Source organism: Lynx rufus, unplaced genomic scaffold (genome assembly GCF_022079265.1).
Source record: "Lynx rufus isolate CCGP_SWC_20201006 ecotype Redwood Valley unplaced genomic scaffold, mLynRuf1.p SCAF_6, whole genome shotgun sequence".
Lineage (NCBI taxonomy): Eukaryota > Metazoa > Chordata > Mammalia > Carnivora > Felidae > Lynx > Lynx rufus.
Window position 1 is genome coordinate 26,074,509 of NW_025814878.1, and position 27,301 is coordinate 26,101,809.

Consider the following 27,301-nt stretch of genomic DNA (forward strand, 5'->3'; position numbering starts at 1 on the left):
TCTTCTGTTCATGGCACAGAATGTAATGAAATCACCCTCCAAAGGAACACAAAGGAATGGAATGGATAAAAACGACCAACTAGAGAATGCTGGCTCTCTCCTAACTTTGCTCACCCAGTAGATTAAGGCCAATTTTATTCACAATGGCGACGCCACAATAATTTTGTTTTAAATTAGATATGTTTTAGAGAGAAGCTACTGTAGGAGTTTGGGAGTTTTTATCGTGACGTTAAGGTGGTAGTTCTGATTTTTCTAAATACTGCTTCCATTATCAGTTACTTATTTTTTTTTTCAAACGAAACATAAATAAAGCATTTTAAAACTTTAAAAATAACAATTGTATGTGTTGAATTTTAATGGTAGCGAAAGTGTTTTCAAGAAATTGATTTCTCTGCAATGATTCCGAATTTAGAAACACTCACCGGGCAGAGAGCTGGTGGAAGGCAAGTTCAACGGTGACAAAAATTACAGTTTTATTGTGGAATTTTGCCAAGGTACAGAGACAAGTGAGCAAATAAACGTTTCAAAAGTTTCTATTCAACGTTAACTTTTAGGATCTAAAAGCATACTCACCAGAGAGTTCCATATTTTCAAAAGTTATTTATTTATTTATTTATTTTTGCTCACAAACCATGAACACTGATGTTTGAATGCAGTTGTGTCCCCGGATTTGTGTGGATGGGAACTGCATTCTGGCCTAGGGTAAGAATCCACATCTCATGCTTAGAACTCAAAGAGATCATTAAGAGGTAGGCTCTTCTTGACAAACATTAGCAACATTCTGCCAACAGTATATTGAAGACTGGATATCTAATCCAGAACCATTTTTAAAAGGAAAAGTCCAAGTCTCCTACCAATCAGTTATAGATGGTAATGCTCCTTCCTCCTTTAAAGTTATTTATAACCGCTTCTGAAAAGTGAGACGAATTTATTTACTTTATTTAATGGCAAGATAAAGCAGCTAGCTGAAACCGTTTGTAAAATGCATCGTCATTATTCACTTTGAGACAAGTTTTCTTCAAATCACTGTTTTCTGGACAAATATCTCCCCTTATCTTCCCTTTTTTTTTTTTTTTTGTTTTTTGTTTTTTGTTTTTAAAGACACGTCTTTGAATTGGTTAGTTCACCTGTATATCGAGGGCCCAACAAGGGTGTCCACTGTAGATCTCTAGTTTGGGAACCTTCACTACTCTGTATCGTTGTTGGCCTGGATAATATGGAACAAGTGCAGGTCAGAAAATTACCGCACAGCCAAACTCCAAGTGCAGAGCATTGTAAAGGGATGGCCTGTGGAAGATTATGCATGCACATTTTAGTTTTGTATAAACAATCTCCCACATCTGTACGTTCCTCTTGCAGGAGCCAACTAAATTGCCATCATTGACTTATTTTTCAGGCAGTAAAATGTGTTTATGGACTTACAGTATATTTGCGGTTCTCATCATTGATATTTTTCACTTACACATAGCAATTTACAAATATAATCCCTCTACATATTAGGTACAGAATAGTTTCATCTTCAACAAAGTGACAAATCCTGTAATCTCTTAGTTTATTCACATATCCAAAGGCTTCTTGGGGCATGACCTGGGATTTGGGACTGTGTCTTCTCAGCTGGAAAAGGAAGGAAACAAACAAACAAACAAACAAAAACGTTTCTCAGGTCCTTCCATCGTAAAAATTCAGATTCTAACTGCAAAGTGGAGTCTGCCATGGGAAAATGTAGCCACCTCAGGCCTAAACTCCAGACCTAATTCTCTCTGGGCAAGAGAAAGCATCTTCTCCAGAAATATAGGAAGAAAATAGCAAGGTCACATTTTGGTCAGCCCACATAGTTACCTCAATAAAATAACACAACCAGTAATGGTAATAGAGGCAAGGTAACTACCGTGAGAAAACAATTTACCACAATTGCCATTGTGATTACTTTTTTTTTTTTTTCAACGTTTTATTTATTTTTGGGACAGAGAGAGACAGAGCATGAACGGGGGAGGGGCAGAGAGAGAGGGAGACACAGAATCGGAAACAGGCTCCAGGCTCTGAGCCATCAGCCCAGAGCCCGACGCGGGGCTCGAACTCACGGACCACGAGATCGTGACCTGGCTGAAGTCGGACGCTTAACCGACTGCGCCACCCAGGCGCCCCCCATTGTGATTACTTTTGATGACAATATTAAAGAAGGCACTTGTGTCATTATATAAAATACTAAAATTCCCTAAATTCTGTACCATTTAGCAATAAGCTAACTTTGGGAGGTGATCATGATAAGTATAATAGAAATATACTTTTTTTTTTTTTGCACTAAATGATTATTCTTAAATAGAGCCCAGAATTATGTAAGAACCCCTTGCTGGTAGTCTCTCTTCAAAGGACTCAAATCAGACACGCAGCAATTTGCGGATTGCCTAAGATGACAAAATGATAGAATGAAAGAAAGGTCTATTCTTTCTCTGCACAGTTGAACTCTCATCAAGGCATCAAGCCAACAAAGAATCAGAATTAAAGGCTGAAAGGAACAATTGACATGCTCGTCCACTCAACTCTACATATGGGGTTTGTTTTTGTTCTATATTATTTGTGTGTTGGGAAGACTGTGCTTGGTTATTTGTGTTCCTGTTTAAATAAAGTAATATAAATATTATTAAATGTATTTTCTCCTTAAGTAAGAGTTTGTATCACTCATCCAAACTGGCAGTTAATTTCCAAATTTGCCCTACAAGGAAGATGGAGTTAACCATATAGGTAGGCTATAATGTTTTATTTTGCTGAGAAGAATTTTTAGCACACAAGTACAAGGGTGGGGACCGGCAATGATTGCGAGCACTTCCATTTCAATAAAAGACCACTGAAGTTGAGACTGTGATCACCAGGAAAGACAAGTACTGGACCTCTAGCCAATGCAATGAGAGTGGGACTGGTCAGCTGATATTCAGCTCATGTATACGTATTTTCAACTAATGACTTACAACGTTAAGTGATTGCTGACCTCCCAAAATCAAAGGCGAATGTTGACATTTTCTCATTTTTGTCACTGAAGAAAATAACGTGTGGAGTAAACTAATAAATTCTTGCCAGGGGCGCCTGGGTGGCTCAGTCGGTTAAGCGTCCGACTTCCACTCGGGTCATGATCTCACGGTTCGTGAGTTTGAGCCCTGCATCGGGCTCTGGGCTACCAGCTCAGAGCCTGGAGCCTGCTTCAGATTCTGTGTCTCCCTCTCTCTCTGCTCCTCCCCTGCTCACGCTCTCTCTCTCTCTCAGAAGTAAAATTAAAAAAAAAAAAATTTATAAATTCTTCCTACTACGTTATAACAACATGAACATGTATTTCTCTCCCACTCCTCCCTCCCTCTCCTTCTTCCTTTCTCCCCTCCTCCTGCTTCTTGTTCTCCTCCTCCTCTTCTTCCTTCTTCCTTTTCTCCTCCCTCTCTCTACTTTCTTCCTTCCCTCTGTCTGGGAGGAAGAATTTCTTCTGCCCATCAATGTCCTTTTGGCTGGACCAAGAATCAAATTAACCAAAGACAGATTAACAAGAGAAAATCAAATTTAATTTCTTATGTACAGGAAATCCATACAGACATGGAAATTCAAAACACAGGCAAAATGAGGGGTATATGTCATCCTGAACTGAAGAGAAGGGGGTAGGGGCCCGGGACTCCAAAGGGAAGAAATGAAATGCACAGGAAGATGAAAAAGACTAAATGTTTGGTAAACGACTGTTTGTTGGGCCGCTCGGAAACAATGGGACACAAAGGACTTTGATCAAACAGGCCTTGCCAGTTTCCTCCCTGTTTATCATACCTAGTTCTTATTACATAATGTAGTTCTCTGTGGTGACAGCTCTCCTTGTGGACCAAGCAACACCTCCATCCGTTTAGACAGTTGTTGGGGAGGTAAAGAGCTTTTCCCTGAATCTACTAGGTTTTGATGGCCTTGAACTCAAAATAATCTTCATGCCAAAGTGTTCCATCTTGAGGCAGTCTGCCCCTGGCCCCTACACCTCTTTCTCCTCTTTTCTTCTGTCTCTTTTCCCCTGTTCCCCCCCCCCACCTTCCTCTTTCTTCTTCTCTACTCGCACCCCACCCCCACCGAAATACAGCTTGCTTTCACAACGTCACCTTCACTTGCCACAAATAAACCGAACACCTCCTTTCAAGTTGTCCTTATGTGAGAAAGTACTGGGTCTCCTTGTTCGGGCCGGTTTCTGCTTCATGACAGGAACCCCTGCCCGTTGTTCTCAAGCTATGACAGGGGAAACGCAGTGAGCGGTGTTACTAAAACAGAGAAGCCTCTTTGAAGACCAGCTCGTTTCTTACCTGTTTTATTTTTACTGCCATCCAACCCGATAGTTGCAAACCGTAACTGAATGTTAGCCAAACCTACATCTGTCGTGCACTCTATTTCCAACAGCCCTCCAGATGGCCGCCATGCTACCTGGAATGCTTTGAAGGAGGCGCGCTTCACGTGACAACCGTAGGCAACAATGAAGGTCATAACAAGTGTGAGTTTTATGCCTTGATCACAGCTACTTAAAAACCTGCAAGCTTTAATAAACCTCGATCGCTCTCCAGACAAAGTTCTGAATCCTCCGTCTGCCCTTCAGCATGGCCCACATGATGTGTGCTATCATTTTCATGTTTTAGAGTAAAATTCCCAGACTCTTTACAGGACGGAAATTTAGAATATGAGATTTCGGACGGGATGATTCCCGAATTCAGCTCGCGGCGTGGTGTTGGTGGTGCAGTGAGCATTGCTGCCTTCCGAAACGCAGCTTGCGGGTCAGAGTAGGGAAGGTTCTAACTTCTTCTTAAGAATGACATGGGGACTCCCTTCTGAAATACTGGCATAACTGCATCATTTTATAATCCACGTGTGGGGAAGCACCTCCCAGCGACTCACAACCTGCGCCCACTTAGCAAAACATCTGCTGACCCCTGCAACTCACTGAGTATATCCGAGCATCGGATCCGAAAGCGAAGACAGGGCTTTTAATTTGTAGCCTCTTGTATGTTAATATTTTATTTCCCCCTTATGAATCCCATAGCTATTTCTTTCTTTACGTGCGTTTTGCTCCTGTTAATCTGGTGGCAGTGCTATGAAATGTCACAGGCCTTTCACTCAGTGTTTCTCTAACAAGCCAACCAGGTACAAACAGGATTTTTATATCCATTTGTAAATTTTAGTCGGGGGCAGCTGAGTTGAGAGAAGGGAAAATAAAAAGACAAATACTACATTTGTGTAAGGTTTCGTTCACATCGCCTGTACAATACCGTGCTGTTGGCATGTGTCTTAATAAATAGGCTTCAAAAAGAAATCATTGCAATGTAAAAATAGTTTCACCGAACTCACATGCTTTTTTACTGTTCCCAGGTCTCAAAGTGGCTTTTAAAGTGATTTCTCAGACTCTTAGAGCTCTGTACCCCATATTGTGATAGGATACATTTCTCTGCCCTGCTCCCTAGAGTGGAGCTGGAGCGAAGGCAGGCTGAGACAGCTTGGCACCGTTCTAGTCTAAAAGAGGCCCCGCTTGAGAGATTGACTACTGTTGCTAGAAAAAAAGGAACATGAGAAATTCATGTGTCAAAAGAGGCTGGGGAGTGTAAGCCTTGAGAAGAAACCCCACTACCTACCTACCTCCCTCCCTCGCTAAGTAGATTGAAAGGTCAAATCTGTTCATCCAACAAAAAATATTGGAGGGCCTACCAGAGCAAGCAAGGTCCCAGCGATACAGCGCGGAACAAAGTCAATGCTTCCACGGAGTGACTCTGTGTTCGGTAATCTCCAAAATACCTCCGCTGCCCTGATACTCTCCAAACGATGCCCATTTTCCAAAACAGGCCTGAAACAGGCCCGCTCTGGGACAGGCAGCTCTCCACAAAGCTCAGTATAGTGGAAGAGAAAGGAGTCTAACAAAAGCATACAATTATGGACCCAAACCTTTTCCTCTGGGAACGGTGGCAAGAGTTTCCGTTTCTCGGTTGTACATAAAATAACCACGGTCGCCTCTCCTGACAGCCTCCTGGCACATCATGACCTCCCTGCTAGGGACTGTGGATTCTGCAGTAGCAAGGCAAAGAGCAAATGCAGCCAGTAGTAAACTAAAGCTCACTGATCTTCCAAGAGTGGGAGAAGAATCTTTTCCTATGAGGAGCCTGCTGTAGTTCGCGCCGCTTCCCGAACTGATGTGTCATCCCCGTACAGGGGTCAGCGCTCGTCTCTGGGTTGTTCCAACTTCAGTCAGTGTGCTGCCGAAGCGAGCACCCTGGTGCCTATCGGGCTTGTTCCCCCATTCGTCCCTCACCAGGCGCCAGCTTCTTACTGCCCTCTGCTGGTTAAGTCTGAGGTCAGCCTTTTTTGTGCTTTATCCAACTATGTTACTAGACGAGTCAATAAAGGCACTTAATTTTTTAAAAAACTTTTATATTTGTGATACTTAATGTTAACCCTGAGAGAGCCCTATACCATCATTTCCTTTCTTTAAATATGTTTTCTTACTACAAAAGCAACATATGTCGAATGAAAAAACAAATAAGCAAAAAGCCCACATACCCACCTTGTAAGAAACAACCACTAAAACCTCGATGTATATTTATATATTCCTTTTTTTTTTTACAAAATGTGGTCCTATCATACATTTTTAATATTGCTTTAAAATATAGTAACAAATGTCCTTCCGTACTGTCCATTTTTGTGGCATCATCATATCCCGTTATGTAATTGAAACACATTTTAATCATTCCCCTAGTTCAACCCACAGAAGTATTTCCAATAGTCCTGTGGTAAATATACTAATAGCTATAATCACTCGTTCCTTTGTAAGTAGTCAATAAATGTGTGTCCATAACTAAGGGCATTCTGAATTGATGTTTACATTTTTTCTCTCCCTTTATCATCAAAAACCCGATGAGTTGATGGGACCTCTTGGGTTGGCAGGGTCACAGGATGATCACCAGTGCCTGTACCTTTGCACATTTCACAATCTAGTTGAGTTCATAAAGAGATCTGATTGAGTTTCTACCTATATGAGTACTTCTGTCTCCTCTCTGGCACTTTCCCTTTCCAAAGCCAGTTTGCCATAGAAATCAAATTAGAATGTGAGGATGATGGTCAGTGACCACGGAGCCAAAGAAAAGCAGAGGAATACTCTTAACACATGCTTCGTGCAAACCAGGAGGGAATTGAGAAGATTGCCCTTTTTGGGTAGATATAGAATCCTCAAGCACCCCCTGCTCCCTCATTTTTGAAAGTTTCCAAGGAAAAGCCAGGTTGTACTGCAAGTTCAAGCAGCAGACTTCAGTTAGATCGTGCAGGTTTTAGATAAAAGGCTGGCTTCAACACCTTGCTTGGGATAAAGCAGTTTGAATTTAGGTGTGCTTATGCTACTTGAAGAATAAACCATGTTTTTTCAAAAAGGACTCACAATTATTATTTTTGCCTGGGGAGCAAGCACCAGTCTGAATCCCTCTGAACACTCTGATGCATTAATATGTGGCCAAAGTCCCAAATACCACATCACCCTCTGAAAGAAGTGAGACCCCTCTGCCCCCAATAGGGAGTCAGGCTTCACTCAACAGGTTCCATACAGGAAGATGAGTCTGATGGCCTCGGTGTTGGACACGTCCTTAGCCCAGCCATCGTGCCCCCATCGGTCTTGCTGGAACTTACTACTAGGAAGTTCTCTTCTGGCTTGTGGATTGAGCTGAGGACCCTGGCTGGGAAGACAAGGTCTTATCCTTCTCAGCCTGTCCTATACTCAGTCTGGAGCGTTGAAAGCTGTGCTCGTTTCCTCTCCTTGGCTAAATAGCCTCACCTCCTCCTTCCGAGGGTCTCAGGAGTACAGGAAGAGAAACTAAAAGCTTGCTTGTGCTTCACATATCCCTTGAACCTAACTCTGTACACTTACCTAAAAAGGAAAAAAAAAAAATTTACCTCCAACTTAAGGACTACATTAGCCTTAAATGGTATTTCCACTTTTTTAGGACTTGTAACACCTCTGCCCAAATAATGGTTCCATTGCCTCTACGATCCAGCTGAAAATGAACAAATTCCTGTTTTTAACACATCCCAACTTAATTTGGCTTTTACAATTCCTCTGTGATGTCCTGGTTCATTTTTTAAAAGCATTTAGCTTACCAAGAATACATGTAATAGAAATTTTAATAAAATCAGGACCAAGCAAAAATAAAAACTAAGCTAAGGACAAAGAAAATGGAATATTCGGCTTGGAGGTTTCTTATTGCCAAAGTGAACAGGAATGAATGTCACTGACCACCAGAGCAAGAAAACAGTATGAAGTGCTTAGCTCAGGGATCTGTTTGGGTCCATGAGGTTAGTCCTCAAGATTAAGTGCACACAGCAACTGGTTTCACAAAACTACCATTTTCCCCAGTGAGAAATGAAGACGTCTGCTTCTACCCTGGCACCTCACCATGGTTGAGCTCCCTTGCGAATCCCATGGAAGCTACAGACAAATCCCAACTGTTGGATTTAAACTGGGTTTTGAAGGATGAGTAGAAGACTGCCAGGTAGAGAAAACTGCACTTGAGGCAGAATGAGCTCACAGATGAATTACAAAGAGCCGTGTGGACTGACTGAATGGAGCCATGACTCACAGCAGTTAGCCGAGGGGCCACCACAATCCCTTGAAGAGTCTGCCATAGCTATACAAGGTAGAGGCTGCAGCTGAGGACGCCCCAGGCCTCCGCCTTAAGTTGGTACAAAGTAGAGGTCAACGCTTGGTGCAGCGCTTGATACACACTAGATATTCAAGAACGCTACATTCTAACCGGAAACATTTTAAGATGTTCGCTTTGAGGCATACAAAACTTGAGCTACAAATGGGTGTTCACGGGATACCCCCTAGTGCACACCATTTACCTAGAGTGAAACAAACACAAAACAGAGAACTCAAATTGGAAAGGAAAGGAAATCTAGAGTAGAAGCTACAGGAGTAGGATGTCCCAGGCCACGAAGGCTGCACAGAAGTAAACCGGACCACAGCCAAATTCTGTTACAAAGCAGCAAAAGGGGCTGAGGACTGAATCTGGCCAAGGTTAAAGTACAGACAAAATTATTCTAGAAAATGCCACCAAGAGGTAAAGAGGAAGGCTGTGAAACTACTGGATTTGACCAGAAAGAGGTCTTGGTGACTACACTGACATTTTACCTGAGGACAGAAGACAAAAAAAGAGAAGAACAATGAAGTAGAGTAAGAGGATGGAAACCATCTCTAGTAGGATTTTGAAGAAGTGCCATACTAAGGTAGTACTTAGAGGAAGATGTAGGATCAAGGGTAGATTATTCCTTAAGAGATTTGACTATGTTTTGCAGCTGAAGGAACAGTAAATATGGTAATCCAAAAAAAAAAAAAAACGCTAAGTCAGTGGGAGGGAATATTCAGACTAGCATCAGCAAAAAAATCAAACGCAAAGCTCTATACTCACAGCCGTTTTCCTTCACACTAACTACATTTCACATAAACCACCAAACCTAGTATTTGAAAGATAGGGTTTTTCCTACTGCATCAACAGCTCCAACAGTGCCAGATGCAGAATAAGTGTTTCAGATGTTGGCATATACCAGAATTCAAAGTAAATGCAAACCCATCCCCTTAAATACCAGCTGGGTCTGGTTGCTTTAATGTTAGCAGATTGACCCCATGCTACATTATCTAAGCGAACTACCCATGATGCTTTGTGAGTTATAATTAGCTCAAATTTCATTTTGAGGCCATTCACTCCACCACTGTAGTTACCACATGGAGGACAACTAGCCTTCAGCTATACCCGAGATGGCTACAAAACTTAAAGTAGATCTTAGGGGCTTAACCCTGTAAATTCCCAACATGCGGAAGAACACCATACAACTGAGCATTCAACACACCTGGAGCACCTGGATGGCTTAGAGCCCAACAGTGCAGAGCCTGCAAGGGATTTTCTGCCCTCCCCTGCTTGTCTCCTAAACTTACAAACCCATCTGGCTCCAGTTGTTTCACATGTGCTCCCGTAACTGCATGGCAATACTGGGAAACTATAGAAGATAAACTCAAAAGTATACCCAATTTACATGAAATTGTGATGACATTTCCACGAATCCTACCTAGCTCAATAACTCATGCTCAAACCAATATAATCAACTTGTTCCAGGCTTACTGAAATAACATGGATCATCACTAACTCCCCCCCCCCCCGATTGTGACTTGAGTATCCTGCTTCTGAGCTTTAATACTTTATGTGACCTTCAGTCTGTGGTCACAAGTTGTAAAGACACACCCACCCTTGACCAGCCTCAGCCCATTACTCCAGGTCCTAGGCTGTTCTAGCCTCAGTTGTGGTGAATGTGCACCCACCCAAGAAGCCCTGGCTGTCACGAACTGATCACTGCAAAGCCAACTTTACTCAGGTCATTCTGTTTTCAATTGTCAACACTGAAGTTACTTACTGGTTGGAGTAGGCCTTCATTTAGACACCAGGAGACAAATAACCTGCTTCTAGTAATTTGGCTAATTTTACAATGATTATCTTTTGTCTTTTGCTAACAGAGACCTTATTTTACTGCCCCCAATAAAATAAAAATTAAAAAAAAAAACAGGTGAGGAACAAGAGTCAAGTTTATTTGTTCATTTCTTGCATTTGAAGTATTCCTCGATGACATCCTTGGCCTGAGACTCTTTGCCATAGTCCTAAAAAATAAAAAGCAATTTTTTTTTGACTAACATTAATAACTCTACCAAGTTGTTAGCATTAGTTATGGTGAAGCTTTACAAAACTAGTTCGTGTCTTAGGAAAGTGTTTCCCATCACTAAAATTTCTTGTAGCCATTTTCAGGGACCTTAATGACTTCAATGTCTTTAAGGCTCGTAACATGGCGTTCCTATTGCCAGCGTTTTTTAAATTTCTGCAGAAACACATTCAGCTAAGCAGATTCATTGGCCGGCTTCATTACAGCCTATTTTCCTTTTCTGAAAAGCTGAAAACGGACTCCGAATGTTGAAAATCACACATCTTTTTCGTTGAGGTTCTGGACTTTAACAATGAAAACTGAGTACAGAATTATGCAGTTTCCCAGCACAACCTTCAACCCAGAGATAAAAACGGACTTACCTTAACCACCACACAACTGCAACCAACCACTTTACGGGGTTTTCCCTCCCTGTCAATTTTACAGAGGCCGACCCATTCCCCTAGTTTCTTGTTGTCATCAACCTATTGGGACGGAATTAAGAGGGGGTAAAAAAAAAAAAAAAAAGATCACCGTATTAGCAGACATTAATACTAAGGACAGTAAGTCAAACAGAGACGGTAGCTGTAGTCAGATAGGGTGACATGGCAGTTTCCTCATAGCAGTTCAGTAGAGGGAGCCAGTTGTCATCATGTACAGCACCAAAATCACCCAGAAGCACGGCCACTTTTTTCTGTACCAATACCAAAATTAGCAATTCATTCTGCACGAATGAAACATTCCCATAAACTAGCCCAAAATACCAAGTTTAAGCCATGTTTTTCACAGCACCAGAAATGACCCATTTTTATACAGAACTTGCTCTGGTATAATAGCTTTAACCCAAACATGACCCTAACTGGCTCTATTTTCACGAAGCTAAAGCATCTCTCAACTCAAAAAAAATGGACAACTTACCTTAATTAGGTTGATCTGGTGCTCAGCACAAAGGGCCTCCACCAACTTGACATACATAGGCTCATCGCAGTTGGATGCAAGCACACAAAGATGGGCTTGGCGCCTGAAATGCACAATCCAACAGAAACCGCAACTCGAATCTGAGCCTACTACTACCGACCCTTTAAGAGAATTATCTTGGCAATGGCTACACTGGGGGAACACAAGCAGCATCCCCACAACTATGTTGTGTTGAGGGAGAACAACACAACTGCCTCAGTTTGAGAAGCCGGTCAAAAAGCGTATATATTCACACGTCTTTAGAACCACCAGGCCTGCAGTGATTCCCTAAAAATACCAACTTCACATACAACCGGTTTACCCATCTGTGGCCAAAGAAAAATCCTTTCCTGCGAGCCACTTACACGTTTAAAAGGCAGTATGAGAAACGAACTACCGATATCAAAGTCGTTACCGGCTACCGGCCTAAAAACTTAATACTGCCCAGCACTACCATTGTACAAACAGCGCAGGGGCTTCACGCCAGGACCTGAAGGGCTTCCGGCAAAGTGCGACTTCGCTGGGTTCAAGAAGCCAGTCTACACCAAGGCGAACTAAGAGATCTTAAAATTTAACCCAGCTGTAAGAAATTCCTAAAGGGCACGGATGCTCCGCTGCAATAGCGAACACATACAGTTGTCTTGCCCGCTTAAATAACTGAAAACCTAAACGGGTGTTTTTACGAATATTTTGTACTTACGTGGGTTTCTACGGCTACCACTTTCTGAACTCGTTTATAAGTCCAGTTGCTTCTGCAACGTTAGCTTGAAATCCTCTAGTTTCACTCAAGGTTACCTATCTGCCCTCTAATGTGAAATCAGCCCCACAACCTACAGGTTTGTCAGACTGTTAGGTTTCACTCACAGAAAGAGTGAAGGGGTATCCGACAACTTAAGTCATCATTCAAACACTGTAGTCTTGCTTTAAGAATAAAGCGCTCATCCCCACTCCAAACGAACCCACATACTTTAGGTGGGCCACACAGATCTGAGTTCTGATACCTTTTCCTAGGTTTCCTGTAGAACGGATGCCATTCAGAACTTTTGTGCTAACACCATGAACTTCACGCTTTCTCTCCTTGGCTGCAGTTTTGTTCCGGTTCCAACAACCCACAGTATTGAGACTGATACACGTACTTGTCTAAGGCTTTGGCAGCTTCGCGAATTCCACGTGCCAGGCCATCGTGGATGAGGGCGGTCTTCAGCACCTCTTGTAAAGCAGTATTAACGTCCATTACACCTCCAGCAGCAATGCTGAAAACGGAACAAGTCAAAACCATCACTAAACTCCCCACGCACCACCGGACGGCTTGGGACTCAAAAATCACAAACGAGGCACAGCAGGCGCCCTTAGGAGGCCGCGGCTGACCCTGAGACCCGACAGCAGGCTCGCTGCCCATGCCCTTCCCCGCCCCCCACGGCTCCGACCCTGGACTCACCCTTCCTCGGCCATGGCGGTGGGTTACGGATGGAGCCGAATCTTGACCGCACTGTAATGCAAAGAAAGAAAAAAAGGTTAAGAAACTAAGACAGCAGTTGAACAAACAACTCCGCGCAAGCCCAATCCTGGCCAAAAGCACCACAACCACCACCCCAGTACCGTTCAACTCACCCCGAGCCTCCGCCTCCGCGCGACTCGGCGGCGGCAGGGAAAGAGGTCGTGCGCGCCCGCATGACGGTATTTAAGGGCTTCCCAGGACCCCCACCCCTAGGCGCATGTGCACTCCCTTTCACGAAAGAGGTGGCTCTGGTGGTGCCGGGCCTCGAGAATTTCTATTTCCGGATTGAGGCCAATCCGAGGCAAGATCACTCTTAGTCTTCCGACTCTCCGCGGCCACTGTTACGCGCAACAGGCACCAACGCGGGCAGCCCCACATCGTCCTTCCCCGCCAGGGGCGGGGCCTACGGAGGCCCAGAGAGTGGGTTCTACGGAGCGCGAGAAGGGCCAAGCGCGCTTCTGCGTGGTCTTAGCTCCCTGGTTCCTTGTCTTCCTCGTTAAGTCAGTACCTTGTAATTTCCTGTCGAACCCATTAACTGGGCCTTCCTGCACGGCCCGCTTTCGCATCGCTTCTCAGTTACTCTAGACGTCTGCGAGTGTGTCGTTTTGTGCGTGTTTTGTTGTGAAACGAAAGCCAGCACGTCTTCACTGCTAAGTACGCCGCAAATTCTTTACCGGCGTTGTATGACTAAAGTGGAACCTCTGGTTAGGTGGTTGGTTACAGTTTCTAAATGCAGTTGGTTCTAAAATTGTTTTGTTTTGTTTTTAACGCCAGATTGTTCCCGAAATTCGTAAACCCGCGCAGATCGGGATTCAGTAGGTGCATTTCATTAGGTGCATTTAAAACGCCTACGACGCGCCAGACACAGGAACTGGGTTCGGGATACAGTAAAGAGAGAACGTAGTCTTTGAGAAATCCGGCATGAATTTCGCCATACAGACCTAGAAGAGTTAGGAGTGGAATCTGAGATCCCTGAAACTGACTTTTACTGGAAGCAACATTTTGAATTTTGCATTGATTGGTCATTCTCCTGTCCCCATTTCAAAACGCAAACATATGAAATACGGCCGCATATAGTCAGTAGTCCTTTTGCCTTTTATTTTATTTTATTTTATTTTTTGAACTTCCTCTCCTGATAAGCCCCCAAGCCTGTTGTTGCACGATTTTTTTTTACGTCAATACCCGGGGTTCATCATTGTCTTGCGGCTTTGGAGAATGAAGAGGTGGAAACAAAATAAAATGAGCAGCAGGCAAAAGTTTATTAGAATGTAAGAAAGGAAGAAAAGTATGGAAGCCCTCTTTTCAGAGAGGTGGCATTCAAAAGTGAATGCCCAGGATCGTAGGCAAGGGTACTTGCTTTATGAGGTTCTGGTTGCCCTCCCTTCCCCCTGGTTCTTTCTCTGCTCCTACCCGTATTGGCTTGATAACTAGGCGCTGGGTTGTCCATTCTGATTGGCTCTTTTCCAATGTATGAGGGGTGGTCTATGGCCATACCCTTCCTGGTGGGTCACACGGTGTTTTTTTAGTCAGGCCTTTTGTCAGATTTCTGAGGGAAATCTGGGGGGTGGGTAGTGTCTGTTAGATTCTTAAGAGGACCCTTGTGCCTGAGGGGGTTTGCTGTGGGCCTACACTCTGCATTGTTCCAAAACTTGTGTTGTTCCCCACCCAGGGACCTTAGGTCTTAATCTTCCCCTCTCTGCCTCTTGTATCCTATCTTTTGCCTATCACTGTCAGCAATTATTAGGTGTTTGATAAGTGCCAGCACCATGGATACAGTGAGCAGATAATGTGAGACTCCCCAAGTCTGTGAAGAAAACAAAAATGGGTAACATGGGTGCGGGGCAGAGTTAACCAGAACCGAGAGAGACTGGAGAGACTGGAAGTATAAGACATTTACATAGTTCCTTTTTAGCTTTTTGTGTGCTTTCAAATTTCCATTTTAAAAGTGTTGAGCTGCTGCTTTCTACTCATAACTCCTCCTAAAAGGATGCTGCTCACTTAGTTGTCAATTTAGTTACCTAGTTAACTTTGGCTTAAAAAAAAAAAAAAAAAGCTGCAGGATTTTTAAGGATGAGATTTATTCCTGCCACTCTCATATTTGTGGCCAGATTAAGATTTGAACCAAAGATTTAGAATACCTAAAGGCCACAGGGAAGGTACAAAGCGGCATGGGGGTCAGAGAGTGGGGATGATGTGGAAAGACAAAGGATTGAAGGCTGTGGCAACATTTGAAACGGGAAAACACAACAAGAACAATTAAAAGCATCCCAAACAGGGAAGATGAGAGAAATGGAGAGAGTAAGGGCAGAGGCACAGATGGCTCCTTGGCTGTTTTGGAAGTTATCATACCACATTTGTATCTTTGAAAGAGAATGCGGTAGTTTCAGCAAATGTGTAATTAAAGTTAATAAAAGTTAATATGCTAAGCATTAGGTTTCATATTAGATGTCTTCCCCTCCCCCCCCCAAACCCAAATTGGAAAAAAAAAAAAAAGTTTAACTTTTTATTCATTTTTGAGAGACAGGGAGAGTGAGGGAGGAGCAGAGAGAGAGAGAGAGAGAGAGAGAGAGAGAGAGAGGCACAGACACAGAATCCGAAGCAGTCTCCAGGCTCTGAGCTGTCAGCACAGAGCCCGATGAAGGGCTTGAACCCACGAACTGTGAGATTGTGACCTGAGCCAAAATCCCACGCTCAACCAACTAAGCCACCCAGGCGCCCCTAAATCTTTTTTTTAATGTTTATTTTCGAGAGAGAGCACGCAAGTGCACGAGGGCAGAGAGAGGGGGGGACGGAGGATGTGACGCGGGCTCCACACTGACAGCAGAGAGCCGGATGTGGGGTTTGAACTCATGAACTGTGAGATAATGACCTGAGCCTGAGCCGAAGTCAGACGCTTAACCAACTGAGCCACAGAGGCGCCCCCAAAAAGAAATCTTAGAATGTGAGAATTTGGTAAAAACTCAAGATACATAAAAGGGGAAAATAATCATTTCCAAACAATGTATTTACATGGGGGAAAACAAGTACCTTTTAGCTTATGTTGTTGGTTTCTGTCTTCTAGAAGCTGGTAGTCTAAAATATCATGGGTCTATGCCTTAATATTTCACCTTATAAATACCTTTTCTATCAGTTATAAACCCCTCTCCTTAAAACCAGAGCTACAATTTTTTTTTGTTTTTTAAAGTTCTAGTAATATAGCTGTTTCTAATCCCAGGAATGAGCTTAAAGGACACACTGGTGATTCAAGGAAACTTTAATATAAATTCTCCTAGTTCACTTGTTTAAGTTTACCTCCTTTCAACTTTAGATATTGCCAACAGTTGGAAGACAATGGTTACATAGAGACTAAAGGCCAGTTACCGATTATAATACTTCTAGACTGTACCCCAGTGTGCATCTGAAATACACATGAAAGTTAAATTCTGAAGCTTGCTTTAGGAACAATAAACAATAATAAGTAATTTTGTTTAGCACTTTCTATATGCCAAGTAGTGTGCTAAATTATCATGTATTTTCTCCGTTGATCGTCCTCGAGAGCCTATGTGGCAGTGGTCTATTTAGCCCCCATTAACAAAGTAACAAAGCAAGCTCAGAGAGTTGCTGAAGATCACACAGCTAGTAAATATTGAAGCTGGTATTTGAGTCCAGTGGACTTCAAAGCTCATGCTTCCAACCCTACATCCATTCAGATGATTGCCCAGATGCGGATGAGAGGTCACAGAATTCAGCGATGACTCTTCACCTCTCAAGTTGGGAACAATGTGACTGGTTCTACTTCATCATGCTAAAAAGTTGGACAGACGGAGAAAGGGAATATTGCAGTTTTAGGCAGAAAAAGCAGTAGAAATTTAGGTTCTTGATCTAGGTGTAGATGTATTAGTTTGCTACAGCTGCCATAACAAAATATCGAAAGCTGGGTGACTTAACAGAAAGCTATCATCTCACAGTTCTGAAGGCAAGCAGTCTGAAATCGGGTGTCTCCAGGGTTGCCTCCTTCTAAAGCTGTGAGGGGGAATCTGTTCATGCCTTTCTCCTGGGTTCTGGAGGCTTGCCAGAAATCTTGGTGTTCTGCTGTGGCAGTATGAAACACCAGTATTCACGTGATGGTCTCCTTATCTATGTCTGTGTCCAAATTTTTCTTTTGTTTTTCAAAGTAGGCTTCATACCTAGTGTGGAGCCCAATGCGCGGCTTGAACTCACGACCCTGGGATCAAGACCTGGACTGAGATTAAGAGTCAGATGCTTAACCACTGAGCCACCTGGGTGCCCCCCCAATTTTTCATTTTTTAGGGCTACTAGTTATCTTGAATTAAGGGCCCACCCTATTGTAGTGTGACCTCATCTTAACAAATTACATCTAGAACAGCCCTATTTCCAAATAGGGTCTTGATGTGATTAGGACTTGAACATGTGCATTCTGAGGGAACACAATTCAGCCTGTAACAGATGTCAAAGAAGGAAGAGATGTAGGACAGATTAAATGCTAGAAAAGATCTTGGAGTTGAACTTCAACAAGCTTACTTGGAAAACCAGAGCTGGGAAGAGAAGCTGGGCCAAGGCACATTAAAGATTATACATCTTGGAGAGGTGGGGACCAGCTAGCTGAGCGGAGTCCAAATCAGCTCACTTTGTAGCCTTGGGCAAATTACTTCCTTTTCTGAGCCAGCCAAATTGTGATAATACTGTGATATTGTTACGAGGATTACATGGAATGGTTGCTTAAAGTGTTTACGCCTATAGTTATTATCTTATAGAGAACTTCATATGAAAATAACTATATATGGAAAGGTTCTTAATTATTACTTTCTCCTGTCCTAAACCACACAGCGCTTAGTAGAATGATTTGTGTGTTGGAATCACTAATGTGTCCTGAAATGAACACATCGAATGAAATAAGTTTCAAGAAGCAACTGTGTAGATGACATACCTAAAAGAAAGCCATGTGGAGAACTGCAGGCGTAAATTAACATCTCTTAGGACTTAGCTGGAGGCTTAGGGCATCCCAGGAAACCACTATTAATTTGAACACTTTAAAAATGTCCCCACCTTTGGGGCTAGAAAAAAAGCCCAAAGGATGGAAATGGGAGCTAAGAAATAGGAGAAAACTCAGGAACCTTCATCCCGCTGCAGCTCGGGAACATATAGGTCTAGTCTTGGCTTACATAGCATATGGTTTTAAACATACTGCAGAAAATTAGTTGTAGCTGAAGAGAGGTTTGGGCCAAAGAAGATAGAATCCCAGCATATCAAGGGTAAAATCAAAGGAGAAAGAAAGGTTGGAAAGAGGGAAGAGAATAAAAAAGAAAATAAGGAACTAGACGAGTAAGAATGGAATGAATTCATAAAGACTGTAGGTAGTAGCTTCTAAAGTTAATCTGTGAGGCCTTTAATTGGAAAACCTAGTTTATTAAGGGGGAAAATGGTGATAGGGGAGAAGGGGGCGAGGTGATTGAAACGCTAACTAGGAAGCCTATGTCACTAGGTTGTGTATTTGGAAGGTTTTGTGTGATTCTCATCGAACTTTTCATAAGTCTTACTGAGAATGTTTTCTCAGTCCTTATTTTGATTGTTCCCCAGAGTTGTTTGGGTGCTACAGCTGCTTGCTACAAGGCTGATGCAGGATTGTGGAAACTAAACATACTGAGGAAGATAAATAGAGATAATACTTAAAGTTTATGAATAATCTAATTATGTACCCAGCGACACCGGTAATTTATAAATGAAAAAGAGTAGTGGCCAAGAGAGCAGACCCTGATTCTCCTCTCTATCATTTTCTGAGTCTGTAGCTTTGATCAAAATACTTTTAGCCTCTGATCCTCAAGTACCTCAGCTGCAAAATGTAATAGAATGAGATGTTCTTAAGACTTTTGGTTTGGACATTCTATGTCATCATCTTGAAACAATAATTTAACTTCGAACAAATGTCGAACGTTTATGTGGTCTGTTGTATTCATTTTCTGAAATCATGACTTCCTGACATGACACTGAGCTATAGCTGATGCCAGCTTCCCTCCTCTGTATCCAAGTTATAGATGATGTCTTTATTTGTAAATGATGGTTATTGGTGGTGGTTGTTGTTGTTGTTTTTTCTGTTAGGACAAGAAAGCATGTTCATTGTAGAAAATTTGGATAATATTGTACCAATTATGGTAATTTGGGTACAACCGAATGACCTATGGCCAACATTTAAAAAAAAAAAATGAATTTACTGGTAAGCTTTTGGATGGCTCAGAGAATTAAAGGGTTTGCTGAGCAATCAGATTTGAGGAATGCCAGACACAGGGTGGTTCTAGGGATCTTGGTTCTAGGAACTCATGAAAAGTCTCAAAGGCAGTGCTTTTCAAACGAACTGACTGTATGGGAGATTTTTCACCCAATACATCACAGGTTATTAGCTTAATAAAATACAGCATAACTACTAGGAGGTTCTGCAAGACTAACCATCTTGCAGATAACAAACGTAAGCCTAAAATTTTTTTAAACAGCTACCTAAAGACACTGAACAGTAACCAAAGGTAGACAGAACTGGGGTGGGCGGGTGGGGGGTGGTGAGGATCGTGGTGATCAACACTTGAAAAAAAGAATAGCAGTGGCTAAATTCCCTTTTTTTTATGGCTTCTAGTATAAGGGCAGACCCAGTCAGTGCCCTATGGGGCAACTAATAGCCCAGATTTGTCAGTTTTACTTCCTGAAAACCCAGAAGGCAGAGTTTAGAACAACCACAGCTACTGGAAATGGAGAGGAGGGGAAAATCCCAGAGAGACTCAGAAAGGTGGAGGCCAATATTCTGCCTAAATCTCTGGCTGGCTTTTGAACTACACATGCATGGGGCAGACTCCTAGAATCGCAGCCAGGGACAAACAAAATGCATGGCAATTTCAGCTGCTTCCCACTAGGGAAACAGATACAAGGTTTGAGTCAAGGCAGGTGAACTCTTAGTGAAATTTTTTAAAAAATCAATATTATTGGAAAGAATACAACAGAATCCAGAGTCCCTGTGACATATTACTCATGATGTCCTTGCTATGATAAAAAGTTATTACATATACTAAGAAACAGGAAAATATGACTCATACATAAGAAAAAATGCAATATGGAGACTGAATCCAAAATAATCAAAATGCCAGGGCACCTGGGTGGCTCGGTCGGTTATGTGTCTGACTCTTGATATCAGCTCAGGTCTTGATCTCAGGGTTGTGAGTTCACATCCCACGTTGGGCTCTGTGCTGGCACGGAGCAAAAACAACCAACCAAACAGAATAACCAAAATGTTAAAATATCAGACAAGCATTTTAAAGCATCTATTAAAAAGGTGCTCCAGAATGTAAAAAAAATAGTAATTTTCACAGTGAATGAGCAAATAGGAAAAGTATAAACTACAAAAGAGGATCAAATAGAAATTTGAGAATTGAAAAATAACATGTGAGACATTTACTGGAAGGGCTAGCAGTCGACTGAAGATGACAAAAGCAGGACTCAATGAATTTTCAGCCAGATCAGTCTGAAATCATCCAACTTGAAGAACAGAGAGAAAAACTAAATACAGCTGTAATGATTTGTGGGACAAAATCTGAAAGGCTAACATATATATAACTAAATGCATATTTCTAACACATATGCAATTGGAGTTCCAGGAGGCAAAAGAATGAGACAAAAACATTTGAAAGAATAATGACCCAAACCTTCCCAAATGTTATGAAACACACACACAGATTCAAGAGGCTCAGTGAACCCCAAGAAGTATAAATACAAATAGACACATATCTGGACACATAGAGGGGAACTACCGAAACTCAAAGAGAAAATTCCAAAAAGCAGCCAGGAAAAGAAAAAGGTACGTGACATGCAAAATTATACCGATTTCTCTTGAGAGATTATGGGGACCGAAAGCAGTAGAAACATGTCCTGAAGAGGCTAAAAGATAACAACTTTCTCCTCATACTTCTATATCCAATAAAAAGATCCTCCAAGAATGAATTTATCTGGGGGAATAGCATTCCAATGGAATAAAATACTCCATTTTAGTTTGTAAAAAAAAAAAAAAAAAAAAAGGTTCCATATGTGTCCATATGTTTATGACGAGTATAAAAAAATGTGAGTGGATACTTGTGGTAGACTAATAAATGGCTCCCAAAGATGTGTCCACATCTTAATCTCTGGAACTTGTAAATGTTACCGCATTTGTAAAAAAAAAAAAAAAAAAAAAAAAAAAAGTCCATGCAGATGTGATTCAGTTAAAGGTATTGAGATGAGAGCATTTTGGACTTTGGCTCAGCGAAATTAGTGTTGAACTTCTGGCCTACAGGGCTGTGTTGTTGTTTTAAGCCACCAAGTTTGTAGTAATTTGTGACCGCAACCACGGAACACTAATATGATAATATGTTAACCTGTAATACTGACCGTGTGGAGGGAAGGTAGGAAGTAGAGATTAGAAGTGGAGAGAAAGTTAGGAATATGAATATATGCGACAATACACTTTATATAAATGAAAGGTAGATGGATGCAAAATAAGAATACACATTTTATGGGGGGGTGCCTGGATGGCTCAGTCGGTTGGGTGTCTGACTTTGGTTCAGATCATGATCTCACGGTTTATGGGTTCGAGCCCCGCATCGGGCTCGGTGCTGACAGCTCAGAGCCTGGAGCCTGCTTCAAATTCTGTGTCTCCCTCGCTCTCTGCCCCTCCCCCATTCCCACTCTGTCTCTCTCAAAAATAAATAAACATTTTTAAAAATTTAAAAAAAAGAATACACATTTTGTGAAAATACATACCAACAAAAAAAGAGCTGTATTAAACATACAAGAACGGGATACCTGGCTGGCTCAGTCGGTAGAGCATGGGACTCTCAATCTCAGGTTGTAAATTCAATCTCCATGTAGGGTGTAGAAATTACTTAAAAATAAAATCTTAAAGGATGCAAAAATGATTGCTGATGGAGGGGAGAGGAAAAGGAATGGAGATAGAAATAAATGGCAACAGAAATGAAAAATCCAGCTGAAAGACTGGAAGATAAAGTAGGGGGAAACTCCTATCAGATGGACCAAGAACAGTAAGAGATCAAAAGTAGAAGAGAAAAATAAATAAATAAATAAGAGGGCCAGTCTGGAAAAAGAACAAAAAAGGAAATGTAATCATCAAAAAAATAATGCAAAAAAAAAAATCTCCTTTACAGTTTGGTGTTAGATTGGAGACGGAACATAGATTGGAGAAGCCAGCAGGGGTTAGATCATAAAGATTCTAGAAAGCCACTGGAAGGAACCTTGCTAATGCTAATCCTTCTGTTTAGTATGGCTCTGAGGCTCTCCTTACCTACCCAGGAATTTTTGCATAAACTTCAAGACCCAAGGTAACCTCTCTTCCTCAGGAAGCCACCCTGGACTGGTTGAGCCAAAGTAAATAGTTCTGCCAATATGCTTCTATTACAGAGTTCATTGTATCATAAGAAATTATCAATAGATGTCTGTTTTACCTGCTAGATGGAAGTATGCTACTTGAGGCTGGTTGGGGCTTACTCATCTTTAAATTCACCATGTCTGGAACAAGGTGGTCATTGGATAGTCTTTTAAATTTTATCTTGGCCCCAAATCAAGAATTTCCCAGATAGTTAGCTCTTCCCAAGTAGTAAATAAGGTGAAGATAAGTGAAGCCTCAGTGTGTGTGTAGGTGGGGTGTGGTGCGAGCAGGGAGTGTTGTGATGGTGACAGTAGTAAGGTGGCGGCTTTTGTGGTCCAGCTCCAAGCACTTTACAGACCTTATCACCAGTGCTCACAGCCACCCACAAGCCAGGCATCAGTGCCCCAATTGTGCACGTGGAGAAATTGACCTTGTCCTCCAAAGTCACCAACAGAAAGTAAGTGCCTTGTATTCGAACTCAGGCCATCTGCCTCGACAGGTGTACTCCCAGCTATGCTTCCTCGACATTCACCATAATTCTTGCAAATATTTTTCTACTCTGGGTGCTTCACATCAGTTAATCCAGTCAATTCATTTCAAGTTTACTCGCGTATGATTTAAGGGATTACAACCACTACGTCGTTTACTCACCCGGAAGTGACCAAGAGCAGTGCGGACGGACACCTCTCGGTGGCGTGCGTCCTGTCCCCTTTACCCACGATTGAATTGGCTTTAGCTTGGTTTGTTTCAGAGAGATTCAAAACGGCTGGGGCCTGAGGGTGGGGTTCAGGTTAGAGCTTCTTCTTCCTCTGCAAGGGGTTCAAGTTCAGGGCCTGGGAGAGTTCTCTCAAGACTTTTCTCCTCTGTAGCACTGCTTTTATAAATACCGTGTGTTTGGGGGTTGATGAGGACTAATTTTATTTTTTTCTCTCTCTCTTTTTTTTTTTTTTTTTAACATTTATTTATTTTTGAGACAGAGAGAGACAGAGAATGAACAGGGGAGGGGCAGAGAGAGAGGGAGACACAGAATCCGAAACAGGCTCCAGGCTCTGAGCTGTCAGCACAGAGCCCGACGCGGGGCTGGAACTCACGGACCGTGAGATCGTGACCTGAGCCGAAGTCGGACGCTTAACCAGCCGAGACACCCAGGCGCCCCTCTTTTTTTCTCTTAATGGTTATCTATTTCTGAGAGAAAGAGAGAGAGAGAGAGAGAGACAGAACGCAAGCAGGGGGAGGGGCAGAGAGAGAAGGAGACAGAATCTGAAGCAGGATCCAAGCTCTTGAGCTGTCAGCACAGAGCCCCACGCGGGGCTCGAGCTCACAAACTTGTGAGATCATGGCCTGAGCCCACGTCGGACTGACCTGAGCCCATGTCGGAAGCTTAACCCACTGAGCCACTCAGGCGCCCCATCAGGACTAATTTTCTTAGTTCACATTAGCACCTTTCAGTTCAGGCACTGTAGCTCTTCTGTGCCTATATAAGCTTCCTTTCTTACTGCTAGTAGAAATACATTTTACTCATTTTAAACTTGGCGGTTCAGCTACCTGGAATGTAGATTAGCCCTTACCCACCCCACCCCAAACATATCCAAGGTCGTGAATTACTATGGTAGCCTGTGTTTTTAGGGGGGAAAAAAAAAAAAAAAAAAGGCGGTGCTCCGCCCCGCCCCGCCCCCGCCCCCAGCCCCGCCCCGCCCCGCCCCGCCCCCGCCCCCGCCCCGCCTCCCGGAGCCCCTAGGTGTCCGCCCCGGCTGCCTGCAGCTCCCGGCCCAGTGCTGCCGGTTGGGAAGCGACGATGCCTGGGTCGGGCTGAACAGGCGCCGCCGGCTCGTCTGCCCGTGCGAGGTCGAGTCCGAGGAGCGGGCTTGGACCCAGGAGCCCCGGCGCCGGAGTCCGCGCACCGTGCACCGCGCATCGCGCACCGCGCATGGACGCGCCGGGGGACTGCGAGGGCCCACGCCTCCCCGGAGGTGACCGATAGCGGCACGGACGGACACCTCTCGGTGGCGTGGGTCCTGTCCCCTTTACCCACGATTGAATTAGCTTTAGCTTGGTTTGTTTCGGAGAGATTCGAAAAGCCTGGGGCCTGAGGGTGGGGTTCGGGTTAGAGCTTCTCTCTCTGCAAGGGGTTAAAGTTCAGGGCCCAGGAGAGAGAGTTCTCTCAAGACTTTTCTCCTCTGTAGCGCTGCTTTTATAAATTACCATGTGATTGGAAATGCATTCAAATTAGTATGCCATTAGACAAAGGTAAAACATTCCATTGTTGTTCCTCCCCTTTTAACTTTCACTTCCCTTCCTCATCTACTCCAGAAGTTTTACAAAGATTCTTGAGACTTCCTCATCTTGCACAGATTTCCTTTCTTTCCTTCTTTCTTTTTTTTTTCCTGGACCGCAATGACAACCTCTGAAAAGTAGAGCAAAGCAAGTACAGTCTTCTTCCTTAAATTTTTTTTTTTCCAAACCATTGAACTTAAAAATGACTGATAGATTCGCTGAATATTTGAAACTGAGTAATTGACCTGTTGTCTTTAAGTTAGATGAAGATTTAGCCTTGGGAATCAGTATGAAAATGATCGGTGCAAAAGGCCAGTTATTAGTGTAAAATGTGTATTGATTTACCGATTTATGGGACTTGTCTCTCCAGGAGCATTACCATTGTAAGATGTCATTTGCCAATTGAATATTTTAGCTTGTTTTCTCCCACTTAAACTTCACTTGACTTCTACACTACTCCAGAATGCTTAACCAACAGCTAAGGTGACATGTTTAGAACACTGTTAAGTCCATGGAACGTATGAGGCTGGTAACTTCATTATAGTTACCTTATACTTTAGAGAGTAGCACCCTTTGGAGATCACCTTGTTGCCTCATCCTTCTTGAAGGAATTTACCAAAGGTGGAAGAAATAGTGAAGGCAAAACAGGTTTCAGATGGTTTGATAAATTCTGCCCTGAAAATGAGGTGTTTTCAAAATGACAGTGTTGTACCAGATTTTGTGTGACATTTTATCAAATGTGGTATATTCAAAATAGCCCTTAGCTCAGCATATGTTATCTTCACATTGCACAGAAGTGACATGTGTCAACTTCAATCAGCAGTCCCAATTACATGCCTGTGACTGTAGCATGTTTGCATTTAAGGTGATGGCCCTCCAGGAGGTACAAGAGAGACATCCAGACAGCTTTCAAGAGAACAGCTTTTTGTGCTGATATCGGCAGCTTCCATTAACTTGGGTTCTATGATGTGCTATTCTATCCTTGGACCCTTTTTCCCCAAGGAGGTGAGACATTTTAATATTGTTATGAACTCTAATTTTTTTAAAAAAAAAGCCCTTTGCATTATTTCATTTTACAGTATGTGAAATGTGAAACTCTGCATTTAGTAAAGATGATGCATAGAACTTCAGTAAACAGAAAGACTTCTGACAGAATATTTGACGCCAGATATAAACACAATCCAGTCAGAAAGAATATCCTCTCGGGAAATAACTCACCTAAATATAACTGACCTTCTGAGGATTGCTTTGCTTACCATGTAGTTTTATAAATCTTTGTTTGGTTTCTGCAACTGAAACAAAGGGGGTGCTTTGAGTAACTGAGATTTGAGTGTTACTGCAAAAGGTCTGTGCTGAGACAGGAAGTCTGTCTCCTGGAGTGTTTCGCTTATTGATATTTTTGGAATTAGGAAGACATGATCCACTAAATTCCCTTTTTCTGACTTGAATTTCTGATGGTATCTAATGGCAATGGTTTGTCCCAAGGAAGAATTCTGGTTAATACTGATTAGCTCTTTGTAATCATTGCCTTTTATGTGGTATTAGGGTTTACAGTTCATGGCACAGACTCACAGGGAGTTAACCCCTAGAGAATCCACCTGGAATCTGGAGGTGAGTGGGACATAGCATGAAACTATGGCTTGCAACTGGCTTGTTTTCATGGAGATGATATACCCATGTGTTTATTTTTTATTGTTTAGAAAGTTTGTTTGTTTATTTATTTAGAGAGAGCGAGCAGGGGAGAGGCAGAGAGAAAGGGAGAGAGAATCCCGAGCAGGCTCCATGCTCAGCACAGAGCTCAACAAGTGGCTTGATCCCCCAATTGTGAGATCATGACCTGAGCCGAAATCAAGAGTCAGACACTTAACCGACTGAACCACCCAGGTGCCCCATCCGCCATTCTGCGTGTTACCAAGGAGAATGGATATGGTTTCTCTGCCAAAGGAACAATGTGACTCTGTACCCATACGGTGCTTTTTAGTTTTCAGTGTGATTTCCCACGCATTTATCCCATTTGGTCTTTGCAGCTACTCCCTAAGGCAGCGTAGTGAGAACGCCATCCGTCATGTTGTCAATGAAGACAAGACTCAGAAGTTCAGCGACTGGCTCAGTTCGGTTCTATTTACTGAGTGGGAGCGGGAGGGGTAACCGTCTCCCACTCTAGAGTGTGCAGGCACTGGATGCATTAGGACAGAAAAAAGATCGGGAAAATGTCCCTCTCTTGTCTACCAGTTGGGAGTGAGACAATATGAAAAAACATTGGTCTTCAGAAAGGTAGCTCTCAAGGTGAACCACAGAGGCAAGGGTGTTCTAGGAAAGAAATCACTTGAGATAGTCATGGGAGTAGCACAGGAAATAGCACGTTCTCCGGGAAAGCAGACAACTTGATGTGGCTTGAGCCTGAGGTGGAGTGAGGTCCAAGAGGCAGCAGGTCTGGGGAGGAGACAGAGCTAGAATGCAGG

General features: G+C 42.8%; 2 protein-coding genes and 3 non-coding genes across 6 annotated transcripts in view; 1 reads left to right on the top strand and 4 right to left on the bottom strand.

Moving 5' to 3' along the window:
- Positions 1 to 10,588: 10,588 nt before the first annotated feature.
- On the bottom strand, positions 10,589 to 13,342 carry RPS12 (ribosomal protein S12). The gene is made up of 6 exons (XM_047102638.1): positions 13,285 to 13,342; positions 13,112 to 13,162; positions 12,810 to 12,926; positions 11,635 to 11,737; positions 11,100 to 11,201; positions 10,589 to 10,678 (listed from the first exon to the last, which is right to left on the bottom strand). The coding sequence occupies exons 2-6, from the start codon at positions 13,123 to 13,125 to the stop codon at positions 10,616 to 10,618; spliced, it is 399 nt and encodes a 132-aa protein (XP_046958594.1). The 5' UTR covers positions 13,126 to 13,162; positions 13,285 to 13,342; the 3' UTR covers positions 10,589 to 10,615.
- Positions 10,806 to 10,935, bottom strand: LOC124529526 (small nucleolar RNA SNORA33). The gene has a single exon (XR_006966412.1). It is a non-coding gene; the product is annotated as a small nucleolar RNA SNORA33 (small nucleolar RNA).
- LOC124529531 (small nucleolar RNA SNORD100) lies at positions 11,301 to 11,377 on the bottom strand. The gene has a single exon (XR_006966417.1). It is a non-coding gene; the product is annotated as a small nucleolar RNA SNORD100 (small nucleolar RNA).
- LOC124529512 (small nucleolar RNA SNORD101) lies at positions 12,510 to 12,582 on the bottom strand. Its single transcript, XR_006966399.1, has one exon. It is a non-coding gene; the product is annotated as a small nucleolar RNA SNORD101 (small nucleolar RNA).
- An 11,003-nt stretch (positions 13,343 to 24,345) lies between the features above and the next one.
- The window catches only part of SLC18B1 (solute carrier family 18 member B1), a 28,711-nt gene continuing 25,755 nt past the window's right edge, over positions 24,346 to 27,301 (top strand). For both annotated transcript variants that reach the window (XM_047102837.1, XM_047102839.1), the window contains exons 1-2: positions 24,346 to 24,535; positions 25,705 to 25,844. In XM_047102837.1, coding sequence (XP_046958793.1) covers positions 24,493 to 24,535; positions 25,705 to 25,844 — 183 coding nt within the window. In that variant the 5' untranslated portion in view covers positions 24,346 to 24,492. The remainder of the gene's footprint in view (positions 24,536 to 25,704; positions 25,845 to 27,301) is intronic.